Raw genomic sequence first — 15,684 nt, 5'->3', positions numbered from 1 at the left:
ATGCCAGTCACGCAGGCCGTGAGATCGAGACCATCCTGGCTAACATGGTGAAACCCCGTCTTCTATTAAAATACAAAAATCGCCGGGCGCTGTGGCTCAAGCCTGTAATCCCACTTTGGGAGGCCGAGACGGCTGGACCGCGCCGTGAGATCGAGACCATCCTGCCAACCCGGTGAAACCCCGCCTCACCAAAAATACAAAACTACCGGTGGCGGCCTGTAGTCCCAGCTACCTCTGGGAGGCTGAGGCAGGAGAATGGCGTGAACCCGAGGCGAGCTTGCAGTGAGCTGAGATCCGCCACTGCACCTGTAGCCTGGCGACAGAGCAGACTCGCCCTCAAAAAAAAAAAAAAAAAAAAATCAGCTGGGCGTGGTGGCGGGCGCCAGTAGTCCCAGTTACTCGGGAGGCTGAGAAAAGAGAATGGGGTGAACCCAGAAGGCGGAGCTTGCAGTGAGCCGAGATCACGCCACTGCACTCCAGCCTGGGCGACATAGAGACTCCGTCTCAAAAAAAAAAAAAAAGAAAAAAAGAAAGAAAGAACCACTCGGGCGGCGAACTGAGCACGGACAGAAAGCTCGAGCGGCCCCGCGTCCAGGGTTGGGCCCGTGGGGAAGCCGGATCCCACCAGCAGCGGAGGCGGCACTGGCAGGGAGGGCGGGTCCGGGGCGGGGCCTGGAGGGCGGGGTCCGGCGCTGGCCACGCCCCTATGCGTGCCGACGCCGCGTCGGCGGACGCCGGAAGCGGAGCTGGCGCACGCCGTTGCTAGGCAACGGGGCGGCGCAGGCAGGAGGGGACTGCTGTTTGCAGGTTTCTCTCGGCCTGGCCCCGCGCGGCCCTGCCGAGGCGGCGACGAAGGTGGTGCGAGGCCCGGGCCGGGGCCCAGGACACGCGGGGACTCTCGGGAGCCGTGGGCCAGGCGCGTAGCCGGCCACCTGGGACCCCGTCCAGGCTCAGGCGGTCCAGGACTGCCCTGCGGGCCGCGTGCGAGAGGGACTCTCGGGAGGCCCTGGGGCGCCGCACCCACTCCCTCTGGCCAGCGTGGACCTCCCAGGCCCCCTCGCGGGTCTCTCCAGAGCAGGAGCCCTGCCTTGGGCCGCCCCTCTCACACCTGCCGTGGTTCCGGTACACGCCCCTGTGTCGGACTCCGCGCTCGCACGCGTAGGAGGAAGCCAGGACTCCCGGGCGACCGGGCCGTGCCTGTGGTTTGTATCAGTTCCACAGCAGCACGTGGGCACTTTCCACCGTCAGCCACTGGGCAGCCCGGGGCACTCCTGCAGCGTCCCCAGGCCCTCTCCAGGGCAGGGGAAGGTTGGGCAGTCCCGGGCGGCCAGCACAGCGACGTGCATGTCTCCTGAGCAGCTGCCCATCGGGCCTCTGCTGGCCTGGCGGCTCCAAGATGCAAGACCGGCAGGAGCTGGGGGGAGAGCCTTTGAGTGACCTCCGGGAGGAAGCAGCCAGCGCTTCCCTCCGAGTGGCACCTGAGAGGCTAAGTGATGCCAGTTTGGAATGGATACGGACCTGCCCCGACCTTCTCCTGTCCGATGGGGAAGCCAGCATCTCCCTGCCCCGTGAGGGCGGTTCCACCTGCGTTACCCGATATCCTGACCCTGGGGAACACAGCAGCACTTGGGGGGAGTTTGAAGGCTTTCGGGAATCTTCAGCCAAGTCTGGACAATTCTCACAGTCCCTTGAACTCCTGGAGAGACCCACAGAACCCCAGCCACCAAGAACCACTTCTGCCCCAAAGGAGTGCAGTTCTCACCAACCGTGCCAGGGTGGACCTTGGGTGACAGGAACTGCTGGCGTCCCACCTTCTGAGGTACTTCTGCCGTGCTGTGGTCACCATGTTGAGTGGGATATGTGTACACACCAAGAGGCCTGCAGCCCTCGAATGTTGTGGTGTGCTGGCCAGGGAGGGGGCTGAGAGCCTCGGAGAGTCTGCTGCTCTCCTGGCCTTCGTCCCTGGCCATGTGGTTGGCTGTCCCATCCTGAGGCCAGGGAAGGAATGAGTTGGCAGAGGAAGCTGCAGAAATGGGTCACACCAAGGCCAGGTGGGGGCCACCTGAGCTGGGTCACTCTCTCTGACCATTCCTCCCCCGGCCTGTCCACTCCCCATTGGCGGGGGCTGCACTGGTCCCAGCTCAGGGCATTTGAGGAGGAGCTTTTTGTCTGAATTCTTAATCTGCTGAGTTTAGAAGTCTCAGAGCTTCTAAAATCACATGATCACATTTCAACTTTCTTGTAATGAATTGGGTGACGCCCGATCCAACCTGTCCGGGAGCTTGTAATGAATTGGGTGATGCCCAGTCTGACCTGTCCGGGAGCCAGGGTCCCAGCCCTCAGCCCCCTGCCCCCTGCTCTTTCAGAGCAGACTGCCGGGTGTTTACTGTTTGGTGACGCTTCCGCTCCTTCTCTTTTCCTGTCTTCTTCCTTCCATTGTTCCTCTTTTTCTGCCACCTCTTCCCAAATGGTTCATCCCAAACACCATCATGAGAGATAAGAAATAAAACCAGTGAGGAAGGAAATAAAGATATTTAGGTTCTCAGGGCTGGACTGTTTGTTTTCTAAAGCAGTTTCCCTGGAATCCTGATGAGATCCAGTCTTAATAGAGTAAGGTCTGCTGTAATGCTTCTTTTGAATACAGGATTTGTTTTCCAGCATGATTGATGTATTAGGGTACAATTTGAGCATAGTTGAAATTTCACAAGAAAGAGTAGATAAATGCAAAAAACTGCCCCCAGCTGAGCTGGGGCCGGTTGGAATACATGAGACTCGCACACGCACACCCTCACACAACGCTCAGCGCCCTGACATAGCACACCTGTCAACACCTGGTGTTAGGACCTCTCCCAGTTCGGACCGCCCTCCTCCCACCCCTTCACACTAACTCAGCCTGCGAGTCTTCATCTTTTCCAAGGTAAAGTGCTGTGCTTATTGTAGTATGTATAATTTCTTTTTTTTTTTTTTTTTTTTTTTGAGATGGAGTCTCACTCTGTCACCCAGGCTGGAGTGCAGTGGCGCGATCTCGGCTCACTGCAACCTCCGCCTCCTGGGTTCAAGCAATTCTCCTGCCTCAGCCTCCTAAGGAGCTGGAATTACAGGCACGCACCACCATGCCCAGCTAATTTTTGCATTTTTAGTAGAGACGGGGTTTCACCATGTTGGCCAGCCTGGTCTTGAACTCCTGACCTCGCGATCCACCCACCTGGGCCTCCCAGAGTGCTGGAATTACAGGCGTGAGCCACCGCGCCTGGCCACATGTATAATTTCTTAACCAAACATGGAAAACAGAACTAACATTATTGGGTGACCATCTTTTTTCATGTGTCACTGACGAAGTTTGAATGTTTTGCCCTAACCCCACCTTTCCCATGAGTCCTCTGGTTTTGTGTGATTTTGCTAACATGGTGATTTTTAGGAATGAATATGTCAAGTGATAGTAACACTAATGGTATGCTCAATTATAAATTTCATTTCCATTACAGTTACTTCTTTGGAATAAGGTAACGTTATGTATGTCTTTCTCCTAACATTGGTATGCTTTTGTTCTTTCAGTCCATTCTCAGCTATGAGAACATTTTAAAGTGTGCTTTTCAAGAAGTAACAGTCCAGCAGGCAGCTGAAGACGTTTCCACCATAGACCATTTCCTAGAAATAAGCAGTGAAGAAAAACCTGGCCTTGAATGTGTACATAAATTGTGGTAATGAACTTCAATATTTCTTACAGCAACTGCATTTGTACTTTTGTTTGATAAAAGCTGGTGTGTGAGGCATTGTTTTTGCCTTTATAGAGAGTAGCATCTCTCCCGAAGTCCCTGCTGTCTGTGGGTCATGGGGTCCTATGAGAAGCAGGCAGCATGATCGCTCCAGCTGTGGCCTTCCACTCGGAGCCCTGTTCACCCCCCTCCCCCACCCGCTCACCTGGAGCAGTTGGACCCGAGCCCAGCTCCCCTTGGGTCTCAGTGCGGTGCTGGTGGAGTAGGTGAGGGGCTCGCACTCAGTGCGAGTGGCTGGTGGGCCTGAGCAGTGGGCACAGGGGCTCTCTGGGGGACTTGGCTGAGTGGACCCTGGCTGCCTCGTGGTCCTCAGCCACAGAGTTCTAGAAAACAGTCCACACTCTGGAGCCCCATTGTCAGCCCCAGGCCCCAGCCCCAGGGGTGCTCCCAGTGCTGCCTGCAGGGCTGTGGGCTTCCAGGGGAAAGTGCACCCGCAGTCGCTCGCAGATGGCCATTTTCCAGGGACACACTTTCAACTAAGCATTGAAAGACAAACAGTGCTCTAGCGGATTAGGCAGCAGTGGTTGAGAAGCTCAAGGTAAGTTGGCCCAAGGCCCCAGAGGGAGGAGGGAAGTGAAGGTTGGGGAGAGCTACTTCCGTGCCCCTCGGTGTGGTCTGTGGAGTGGGTCTCCCAGCAGCCAGGGGAGAGCCAGGTCAGCCTGCTGATTTGTGTGTCTCTGAGCAGGCCTGGACTTTCAGAGAGCTCTGCAGACAGGCCATTCTGGGCTCCAGCCCAGCCCACTGTGGCCTCTACTGGGGTCCAACCCAGCACCTGCCCCAGGGTACCCTCCACAGGGGCTTGAGGACAGAAGCCTGGAGCCCAGAAGGCCACAACCAGCATTGCCCAGATGGCCAGTATGCCCTCTGTATGTGGTGCTTCTGCCAAGCATGATCCCTGGGGAAAAACTGCCAAGAATGTGGTCCCAGCAACCTGATGGTGGGGGTGGGCACTGTGCTGGCAGTATTGACGTCTCTGTCCCCGGCAGCATGACTCTCGGACCCAGAGGCATGGGGAGTCCTGGGTGTCAGGACTTGGCAGGGCTGGACACTCGTGGAACAGAAGGCTGGATGGTACTTTGGGGGTGGAGTAGAGCATGGTTTGTGTGTTCTGAAACACTGGGGTATTTTTTGGAAATGGTTTGGCGTTTAGCACATCTGCTGTTATTCTGTAGTTATCTGGAGTGCAGTGGCGCAATCTCAGCTCACTGCAACCTCCGCCTCCTAGGTTCAAGCAATCCTCCTGCCTCAGTCTCCTGAGTACTGGGACTCCAGGCACCTGACACCACGCCCAGCTAATTTTTGTATTTTTTATAGAGACAGGGTTTTGCTATGTTGCTCAGGCTGGTCTCGAACTCCTGAGCTCAAGTGATTTGCCCTCCTCGGTCTCCCAGAGTGCTGGGTTTACAGGTGCGAGCTGCCGCACCTGGCCTTGTACTCATTTTCCCTTCTCTACTAGAGCATGAACTTCCTACAGGCAGACCTTCTCAGTCCCTCACAGTACATAGCAGTGACGTGGCACATAGTAGACATTCACTGTTGGTTTGTTCATTTGTTCTCCTAAGCATGCATTGGTACTTTTGGTTCGTGAGCATCTATTTTGTACTCAGCACAGTTCTAGGCACTTGAGTGAACAAAACCAGCAAAATACCTGGCCTCATGGAGCTTCCACTCCTTGGAGGAGACAGTCAGTAGTGGCAGTGAGTAAGCTACTCCAGGCCAGGTGCTGTGAGGCATAGAGGGGGCACGGGAGGTGGGTTGGGGTACTGCAGGATGGCACGTGTTGTTTGAATAAAAGTATAAATGGACAAATAAACGAGGCAGGCCAGTGCTCCTGCAGGGAACACTGTTATTATTATTTTTTTTAAATTTATTTTTGAGATGGAGTCTCACTCTGTTGCCCAGGCTGGAGTGCAGTGGTGCAATCTCCACTCCCTGCAACCTCCGCCTCCCGGGTTCAAGCGATTCTCCTGCCTCAGCCTCCCCAGTAGCTGGGATTACAGGCGCCCATATTTGTATTTTTAGTAGAGACGGGGTTTCACTATGTTGGCCAGGCAGATCTTGAACTCCTGACCTCGTTATCCGCCCGCCTCGGCATCCCAAAGTGCTGGGATTACAGGCGTGAGCCACCATGCCCAGCCCGGGAATGCTGTTTTTAGAGTTCTTAACAGAACTCTCGTGAGTCTCGGCTTGGGGGTAAAGGGCAGGCGCCCCCGTTGTGTGCCTTGGGCAGTGCTTCAGTGATCTCCTCAGAAGGCTTTCAAGGTCACCTTTTAACAATTGCATCTGGGCCGGGCGCGGTGGCTCAAGCCTGTAATCCCAGCACTTTGGGAGGCCGAGGCGGGTGGATCACGAGGTCAGGAGATCGAGACTATCCTGGCTAACATGGTGAAACGCCGTCTCTACTAAAAATACAAAAAACTAGCCGGGCGTGGTGGCGGGCGCCTGTAGTCTCAGCTACTTGGGAGGCTGAGGCGGGAGAATGGCGTGAACCCGGGAGGCGGAGCTTGCAGTGAGCTGAGATCCGGCCACTGCACTCCAGCCTGGGTGACAGAGCGAGACTCCGTCTCAAAAAAAAAAAAAAAAAAAAAAATTGCATCTGTTTTCCAGTAATGAATCCAGAAAACTCTGGAGAGCCCTTCAGAGCAAACATACCACGTCTACTTCTCAATGCCTCTGGAGCGAGTCCCATTGCCAGGAGAACTTCTTTCTTGTTCTCGGAATAGATGCTACGCAGAAGGTAGGTCGTTTGGGTTGACACAGGGCTCCTGAGAGCGTGGTTGAACTTCACTGTAGCCAGTGGCTCTTGGCCGCGCCCAAGGGGTGGGTGTAGGCAGAAGTGTGGGGTCAGATGGGTTAAAGCCACTAGGTGGCCCCATAAACTTGTCAAGGCCATTGGATGAATCCCGAATGCTTGAGGCAGGAGCCAGCAAAGCCTAGAGCAGGAGGTAAGGAAAGGCTCTGGAAAGGCCTGAGCCCGCACCTGACAAAGCACACAGAGATGTGCATCAGTGCACACACACTGCCGCACACACACCGCCACACACTGCCGTGTGCACACACCACCATGCACACACCACACACACTGCCACACGCACGCCACTGCTGCTGTGCGCACACACCGCCGCACACACCACTGCCACGCACAGACTGCAGACTGCCGTGCATGTGCTCAAGCTCCTGGGCTGTCACCGAAAACACCAGTCACAGGGAGGGCCGCCTTTCAGCAATCTAGATTTCAAGGATCTTTCTTCATTCTTAAATATTATGGAAAATTTCAAACATGGAAAACTCAAAAACGGCCAGCCAGGCAGGCAGATTGGCCTGAGTGCAGACAGGGGCATGAAAACGGTTGCCCTGTTGGCCCGTGGGCCACATTGGGCTGGCCAGGAAGGAAGTGAAGGGCAGAAAGGAACAGAGGTTCCCAGTGAGATCAGCCCTGACTGTGTCATTGTGAGGAAAACGGAGAACCAGGAGGCTAGGAAATGGGAGCCTGAATAGAAGACTCAGGTGGGCCAGCTCCGAGTGGCAGCAGCGTGGAGGGTGTGTCTGAAAGTGGCCGTGAAGGTGTTATTCCCGCTGAGCAGCTGAGGGGTGCTGAGGTCCTGAAGGGAAGCGAGGCCTGTGAGCCAGGGATGGGGCAGCGAGTGGCAGGGCTAGGGGAAACGGGTGACCTGACCTGCAGAGGGGCCTGAGAGAACTTTGCAGTTTTAGAATGAAATTAGTAGAAGGGCTCCGGGGAAAAGAAAACAGGAGACAAAATGATGCTTGTACTGGCCGTCTGATGGGGTCTGTCTCCTTAGAACCTTTCTGGAGGCCAGGGCCCCATCATGGAAGATTGTGACCTCAGAGAGCCTGAAGGGCTCCTCACTGTCGGCAGCTTCCGTCTCCAGCATTGTAAAGCCCTGATCCAGACCAAGGTGAGTGGTCACCAAGGAGAGGCCTCGGGGAACCGCGCTCGTGGTGTCCACACATGCGGAGGCCTCTGCTTTCTCTGATGTGAGTCAGTTGCTTGTTTTATTCCGTTGAGTCTTGTGGACTTACAGAAAACAAACGTTGCTACTATTTAGGGCAGACAGGCAAATTGTTAACACCACTGCAGGGTGCCAAGGAATAGAAATATCATCCAGAAAGACTCTTAAGGCCAGAGGACCCAGGATATGGGTGGGTCACACAGGAGAACTGGCAGGAGAAGCCAGGCAGAGAAGGAGCTGCAGGGAAGCTGAGATGCCAGGTGTGGATGACGAGGCTGGAAGGATGAGGCGGGACCAGGCTGTGACTGTTGGGCCAGGGATGTGACTCCGCCTGGGCAGCTGTCATGGACTGATCTGACTGGCGGCCTCAGTCACAGGCCGCTTACCTTACACAGGGTCTGCCCACAGCTTTCTCATGAGCTGCGGTTCTTGCCGCAGAGTCACTTCATCACATCACAGCCGGGCTCAAGGCAGAGGGGATGGGGAGAGAAGGGGACTTCTTCCTGCAGCTCTCTTTTATCAGGGGGAAGAAAAGCTTTTCTGGGCTGGAGTCTGGAGCCCACTCTTAGACCAGGTATTGCAGGAGGGGTGAGATGGCCAGGCCTAGCTCACCTGGTTTCCTCTCATCCTGGAGGCCCAGGACCCTGGAACAGTCGGGGCTCATTGTGTACACCCAGGAGATGGTGGGAGGGACACATGGGCGGCCATCTGCATGAAGAGTGACATGCAGGGAGGCGCAGGGGTAAAGTACTGCCCTGTGGTCTGGTAGAAGGTGACAAGGACCTGAGCCTGAGCTGGGACAGCAGGAAGGTTGCATAGCAGAGGAGGCAGCCAGGGTCAGCTTCTGGGCTAGAATTTGGCATGAATGTGGCACTGCCCCCAGCTGACGTGGGGTGGGTGCCCTGAGTGGTCAGCATACAGGTGACAGGTGACAGGTGCCATGGTGCAACAGAAGAGGGCCCTCATCGGCCGTCTTCACAGGCTGTCCATCTTTTTGAAAAACACCACAGCACAGGAGGGTTGTCCTAGAGCAGCAGGCTGTGAAGAAATGTTCGTGGCTGTGTTGTTCACAACAGCCCATGCTGGGGCAGACATCCAGCCGCAGCTGTTTGGGGGAAGTCTGTGGTGTAGTCCAAGAGTGGCCACTGCAGGGCTGTGAGTGTGGAGGGTAGTGACAGCCTCCACCAAGGAGTGCCAGACACGTAGCACAAGGGCCAGAGACCCCTCCTAAGATGTGGGCCCACTGCTGTCTTCGGGGCTGGCTGCAGGCCAGAGCCATAGACTCAGTCATGAGAAGCCCCAGCATGTTTTCCCTGTGCGCCTCTCTGGTGACACCTCATGATGAGAAGGTTTCTAAGAGGAGAACCAAGGAGAGAACACTAGGGGGCCGAGAGGCCGGGGCGGCCAGGGGCAAATGCCCAAGCTAGCGTTTCTCATTGCCGGGGGTGCGCGTGCCTGACTGCTGTCCTCTCATCTCAGCTCTCGGGGCCGCCTGGCAGCAGACAGGGGAGGCTGATGACATGCAGCCGCTTCCTGAAGACCCCCTCATGCGGAGGTGGCCAGCACATCACTATTCCAAGGAAAAAGATGTTCACTCCACGCAAGCTCAAATTGACACTCTTTAATAGCGACGTTTGCTAAAATCAGGAGTACTTTGTACCTTTATGAGGAATTTTTCATTTTCTTCCTGGTTGGGTTGATGTGGAAACCAGAACTGTCTGTGGAGCTGTTTTCCAGATCCCAGGCCCATTCCTGGGATCTCTCCAACGGGACCTGTCCTGTGCTCTGGGCTCATCTCAGGTCTGACCAGGAGATGGAGGATGTGTCCTTGGCAGAGCCAGTCCTTGTGGGGAAACAGAGGTTTCTGGGTGCCATGGCAGGCTGTCGGGGTCCAGGTGGCACCCATGGGCCCCCTGCCCCATGTGAATGCTTCTGGCACCTGGCGGGGGGTACCCAGGGATGGACCCTGGGCATGGCTTCTGGGCTGCTTAGTCCAGGGGGAACAACTTGTGGTCAAATCCATGAGTTCAGAGGAAAAGGGGAAGGCGCTGAAATGTCACCAGAGAGACAGCTGTTGAGAGTGCTCAGAAACCCTCTAGCTGTCACACTCTGCCCTGGCCCTGGCTGCCATGTGGTCAGGGCATCATGAGGGTGTGCAGGTGTACAGTTTCCTCAAAGCCTCGCAGGTGCCCTCACTCACTGCCCGGGCCTCTGCCCAGCAGCCTCAAGGACAGGCCTTTCTCCCTCATGGTTGTGGACAGGAAGTCACACCACTGGCCTGCGAGAGCTTCTGGTGGGCCCATGGCTTCTCCTAATTATCTGCTAAGGAAAACTGTGCTCTTCGAACGGCACAGCCAAGAAATCAGCCCTGACTTTTGTAAAATTTTATGAAATAAAACCGCCTAGATAAGCCTGTTCTCACTGCTTCATCAGCTGGGGGGACTGATACCTGAAATCCTGTCCCCTCCTGAAGTCTAAGCAAGCAGCCACCCTGGCTGTCTCTGTTCCAGCCAAGGCCACACGGGGGACCACAGCCCCCATGTCGCCGTGGTTATCAGTGGGATGTGCGCAGTGATGGGCAGGAGGTTCCATCATAAGGGAGGAGGAAGCGGATGTCCCTGCACACACCGTGGCCTCGGCCACCCAGCTGCACAGCCAGCACCATGCTGCATGTGACTTTAGGTCTGCGATGAGGATCATTCCTTTTTGTTTGTTTTTGGATATCACATGTTTTGGAAAGCTGTTTTTATTTTTCATTTTCAGCCAGGTGAAACTGGGAATTTAGACTTTTTCTAACACGCAGCTTTCCTTCAAATGCACTGTCTTTTGGGCCCCTTTACAAAGCCCTTCCAGGAGATGCCCTGGTTTCCTAACCTTTAAAAGTTAGACTTTAACAAGCCAAAATATTCCATCCTGCTCCTTCCATTCCAAGATTTGGGTTCAGACTGTGCCACGGCATCACACTGTCACCCATGGTGGCCCTTGCTCCTCACCTGGCTGGATGTTGGTGACCCACAGACCTCAGAAGGCCAAGCCTTTCTCCTGACCTCCCTGTGGCCTTACAGGAGCCTCAGAAGCAACAGGTTCCAAACCTGACCTCTGTGGTGCCCGGTAGAGAAGAGAGGCCCTGCTGCTCTTGTCCCCAGAGGCGAGTGAGAGGAGTGAGAGGAGGACCTTCACAGGGTCAGGTAAGGAGGGACCAGGCAACATGCATGCAAACCGCTTGCCCACTGTGCAGCTGCCAAGCCCCCAGGGTCTGGAGGACCCTGCAACAGACAGGTTCAAAGCTCCCCGGCCCAGTCAGGTCCACGCTGAGCGCTCAGGAAGAAAGTGCCACAGCTGGGAGTGGGGGCAGGGAGCTGACAGACACTCCCCCAAGAACGCCCCTCTCACAGACGTGCTGGGATTTTTGTTCCCAAAGTCTGGAGGCCCAGCAGGGGAGCTGGGAGAGTGGGCGGGAGGCAAGCCCCCAAAGGCTGAGGAAGAGGCAGCAGGGCTGCAAGACGCCCCCGGGCACCAGGCAAGGGGCTGGAATGGAGAGCAAAGGAAGCCCCCAGTGGCCAAAAAGGACGGCAGTCCAGCTGAAGAACAGAGAAATCATGCAGCCCCCAAAGCCGGTGGCTTGGCTGTGACACACAGGCTGATGTCCACAATCGCTGTGCTCAGAGCTCAGACCCCACCGAAGCCGTGCCCTGATCCACCCTCAGGGCATCTGAAGGCCTAACTACAGCTGCAGAGAAGTCCAGAACCAGCTCAACTGCAGGAAAGGACAACTCCGTCCCCACTCGGGCAGCCTCACAGCGGAAGGCACGTGCCCCTCGCGGGAAATAAACATTGCTTCAGCCTCTATTGTTCTTTTATACGAACTGTCTAGCCTACAATAAGACATTACAAGACACATGAAAAGGCAAGAAAACGTGAGCCACAGTGAGCAGCAGAAGCAGAGACAGCCCCAGTGGTAAAACTGAAGTCAAGGGCTTTGAAGGAACTCTGGGGAGGTGGGGAGGGCCTGTGGAAATAGCAGGTGACATTCACGAAGTGATAGAGACGTTCAGCAGAAACAGGGACACTTCAGAAGAGAACAAAATGAAGATGCTAGAAATGAAAAAATAGTATACAAATGAATCATCTTTAGATGGGTTTAACAGCAGACTGGACACCACAGAGGAATGAATCAGTTAACTTGAAGATTGGTCACTAGAGAAGATCCAACCACAGAGAGAGGGGAGGGAAAACGACAGAGGGTCCAAGATCTGCGGGCCAAAGTCAGATGGCCTAACCGGTTGTAACTGGAGTCCCAGAGCAGGAACAGGAGAGAATAAAGAAGAAATATTCCAAGACTGAATCGCTAAGAACTTTCTGAAATTCATGAAAGAAAATAATCCACAGATCCAAGAATCTCCGTAACTGCAAGGAAGTTATGTGGAGAAAACCACACCTGAACACATACTACAGGCCTTAAAGGCAGCTAGGGTGGAAACAGGAGATTCGTATAGAGAAGCAATGATAAGAACAATGGCTCACTTCCCACCAGAAGGCCACGGACCCACATCTGCAGTGCTGAAGGGAAAAGGAAGGTCAAACTAGAAGTTCATGTACATTGAAATACTCTTTAGGCCGGTCACAGGGGCTCACACCTGTAATCCCAGCACTTTGGGAGGCTGAGACAGGTGAGTCACCTGAGGTCAGGAGTTTGAGACCAGCCTGGCCAACATGCAGAAACCCTGTCTCTACTAAAAGTACAAAAATCAGCCTGGCGTGGTGGTGCATGTCTGTAATACAAGCTACTCGGGAGGCTGAGACAAGAGAGTCACTTGAACCTGGGAGGGGTAGGCTGCAGTGAGCCGAGATCATGCCATGGCACTCCAGCCTGGGCGACAGAGCGAGACTCCATCTCAAAAAAAAAAAAAGAAATATTATTTTAAAATGAAGGCATTATCAGCCAGGATACAGAAACCACACCAGCTATCTGAAGAAGAAAAACTATAAAGAATTACTAGGCCTGGTGTGTGGTTCACACCTGTAATCCCAGCACTTTGAGAGGCCAAGGTGGAAGGATCGCTTGAGGCCAGGAGTTTGAGACCAGGCTGGGCAATATAGTGAGACCCCCCCCATCTCTACAAAAAGTAAAAAAAAATTAGCCTGGTGTGGTGGCGCTCACCTGTAGTCCAGCTACTCAGGAGGCTGAAGTGGGAGGATTGCTTGAGCCCAGGAGTTGGAGGCTGCAGTGAGCTGTGATCACACCATTGCACTCCAGCCTGGGCAACAGAGTAAGACCCCTTCTCTTAAAAAAAAAAAAAAAAATTAACTAGTAAAAGTTGGTTAACTACTAAAAGGGTCTTGGTTTGGTTTGGTTTGGTTTTGATTAGAGACAGGGTCTTGCCATGTTGCCCAGGCTGGTTTTGAACTCCTGAGCTCAAGCAATCCTCCTGCCTTGGCCTCTCTCTTTGTTTTTTGTTTTTCAATAAAGACTTACTTCATAGGCCCTGAAGTAGCAGGTGCGGGAAAGCAGCTTCTCTGGGTTAGGGGTGAAGTACAGTGAGGAATTAAGGCCTGACGCCTTCCCAGGCTGAGATGCAGGCCTTTCACAGCGAGTGTGGCTGCACAGGAACAGGTCTAGGCAAAGGAGCTGAGCTGGAGCTGATCTGCAGGGACAGCTGGCAGGAAGACAGGTGCCCCCAGGAGCACCCTACTGGAGTGGCTCAGGAGCAGAGCCAGTGCAAACATGGGGCATGCTGGGGTCCATCGTGCCATGTTGGGCTCCTGTGCCAAATAATACTGATAGAGGACCTGACCCAAGAGGGAAGCCCCCTCTCCCAGCCAGTGGCTGCCCCCTCCCAGCTGTCCCCAGTCCGTGCTGTGTATAGAGTGGTGTAGAGCCAGCCATTTCTGCCCACCTCAGCCTCAGATGGGCACTCTGCCCTGGGCCCATGGGTGTGGCAGATGCCCTTCCTCCCACAGATGCCAGGCTTGCATCGAGGCTGGCAGCTTTCCTCTGCCTGCTCCTGCTTTCTAACCCTTTTGTCCTTCATAAGTATTTCCCCAAATTTCTTGAATGTGTAAATCTATCCTGGCCTTTGATTCCTAGAGGCCCTGAAGGAACGTGACCATCACCTGGCCTGAGTGACACTGCAAAGCCCTCGTTCTTTCTAGTGGACGTGGAGCTCTCTCCAAGCGGATCAGATGCTGAGCCGTCAGCCACATCAGAGGCCAGGGACATGGCCTTCAGAGACTTTGGCCATCACGCAAAACACCTGGCCACCCTGAAGCCTCTATGCTGGAGAAACGTCTGGAGCGATCCCAGAGATGCTGACAGATGCTCAAGGACCCGGCTGCTGGAGCCTTCCGGCCAGCATGCCAGCCCTGGGAGGGAGGAAGCCTTCAGGGCGGGGTGCACCCAGCTGCAGCCGCTGCCTGACAGCAATGGCCTGACAGATCCCAGCAAGAACCACCCGGCTGAGCCCAGCCAAGCCCTGGCATGAGATCATGGCAGTAACAGATGGTAGGTGCTGCATGCTGTGAAGCTAGTGATGGTGGCTACACAGCAGGAGGTCACGAGAACAACGCATGTCCAGATAACCAGTGGGTCCACAGAGGTCACTGGAAACTTAGACAGTAATTGAAACTGAATAATGAAAGTGCACTGATCAAAATCTGAGTGAAAGCAGTGCTTAGAAGGAAATTTATAGCTTTAAATGTTTATATTAGAAAATAAGAAAAGTACAAAACCACCTAAGATTTCATGTTAAGGTGCAAGAAAAAGAGCAAATTAAACCAAAGGTAAGCAGAAAGAAGGAAATAAAACTGAGAGCCAAAATCAACAAAATGGAAAATGGCAGAACACTAGGAAAAAGGGATGGTTGTAAGTGAAGACGGAAGAGCATGTGATGTGCGACTCTCGCGTGACTCCTGATTCAAACAAACCAAAGGTAGAGATAACTTGCAATAGCACACGGCGAGGAAAAGGAGGCAGCCTCTGCCCAACACAGCCAGGAGACAGCCTCGGAAATCGGAGAAAATATTTGGAAACCATATATCTGATAAGGGGTTAATATCCAAAATACATAAGGAACTCAAACAACTTAACAGAAAGAAAACCTAGATAACCTGATTGAAAAAATAGGAAAAGGACCTGAACAGACATTTTTCTTTTCTTTTCTTTTTTTTTGGAGATGGAGTCTTGCTTTGTCAGCCAGGCTGGGGTGCAGTGGCACGATGTTAGCTCACTGCAAACTCTGCCTCCTGAGTTTAAGCAATTCTCCTGCCTCAGCCTCCCGAGTACCTGGGGCTACAGGCACCCGCCACCACGCCCGGCTAATTTTTGTATTTTTAGTATAGACGGGGTTTCACCATGTTGGCCAGGCTGGTCTCGAACTCCTGACCTCAGGTGACCTGCCGCCTCAGCCTCCCAAAGTGCTGGGATTACAGGCGTGAGCCACCGCACCCAGCCGAGCAGACATTTTCCAAAACAAAATATATATATATATATATATACACACACACATACACACAAATGGCCAACAGCTATATGAAACCAATGCTCCTTATCAGTAATCATCAGGGAAATACAAATCAAGACTGCAATAAGATATCCCCTCACACCTGTTAGGATGGCTATTCTAAACAGACAAAATGTCGGTGATAGTGTAGAGAAACGGGAATACTTGTGCACTGTTGGTGGGAGTGTAAAGTAGTACTGCCATTATGGAAAACAGTATGGAGATGCCTGAAAAAGTTAAAAATAGAACTACCATATCATCCAGCAGTCCCACTACGGGGTATTTATCCAAAGGAAAGGAAATGAGTATGTTGAAGAGATACCCGCACCCCCATGTTTACTGCAGCACTAGTCAAGCCAAGCTATGGAATCAACCTAGGTATCCAACAACAGATGAATGGATAAAGAAAATGCGGTACATATGCACAACGGGATACTA

At 53.8% G+C, this 15,684-nt stretch overlaps 1 protein-coding gene across 5 annotated transcripts; it reads left to right on the top strand.

The window, feature by feature from the left end:
* Window positions 1-747: 747 nt before the first annotated feature.
* On the top strand, window positions 748-14,647 carry CLBA1 (clathrin binding box of aftiphilin containing 1). Of its 5 annotated transcripts, XM_031669035.1 has the most exons (6): window positions 748-1,819; window positions 3,556-3,701; window positions 6,384-6,513; window positions 7,577-7,693; window positions 10,813-10,935; window positions 13,836-14,647. In XM_031669035.1, exons 1-6 carry the CDS (start codon window positions 1,397-1,399, stop codon window positions 13,842-13,844), a joined length of 948 nt encoding a protein of 315 aa, XP_031524895.1. In that variant the 5' UTR covers window positions 748-1,396; the 3' UTR covers window positions 13,845-14,647. The 5 variants fall into 5 exon arrangements, with proteins under 5 accessions (XP_031524895.1, XP_031524897.1, XP_031524893.1 ...); XM_031669037.1 differs by lacking the exon at window positions 10,813-10,935; XM_031669033.1 differs by lacking the exon at window positions 13,836-14,647 and having other exon boundaries at window positions 10,813-12,466.
* The last annotated feature ends 1,037 nt before the right edge of the window (window positions 14,648-15,684 follow it).

The sequence above is a fragment of the Papio anubis genome, chromosome 7 (genome assembly GCF_008728515.1).
Source record: "Papio anubis isolate 15944 chromosome 7, Panubis1.0, whole genome shotgun sequence".
Lineage (NCBI taxonomy): Eukaryota > Metazoa > Chordata > Mammalia > Primates > Cercopithecidae > Papio > Papio anubis.
The sequence above is the reverse complement of the archived record's forward strand: the minus strand, read 5'-3'. Positions and strand labels throughout refer to the sequence as shown.

What these genes read in the sequence shown, in the direction of transcription:
- CLBA1 (XM_031669033.1), top strand. Translation starts at nt 1,397, where the DNA reads ATGCAAGACCGGCAGGAGCTGGGGGGAGAGCCTTTGAGTGACCTCCGG. An exon ending in CTGGCGTCCCACCTTCTGAG is followed by an intron (nt 1,820 to 3,555) that starts GTACTTCTGCCG and finishes TTGTTCTTTCAG; the next exon opens with TCCATTCTCAGCTATGAGAA. An exon ending in GAATAGATGCTACGCAGAAG is followed by an intron (nt 6,514 to 7,576) that starts GTAGGTCGTTTG and finishes CTGTCTCCTTAG; the next exon opens with AACCTTTCTGGAGGCCAGGG.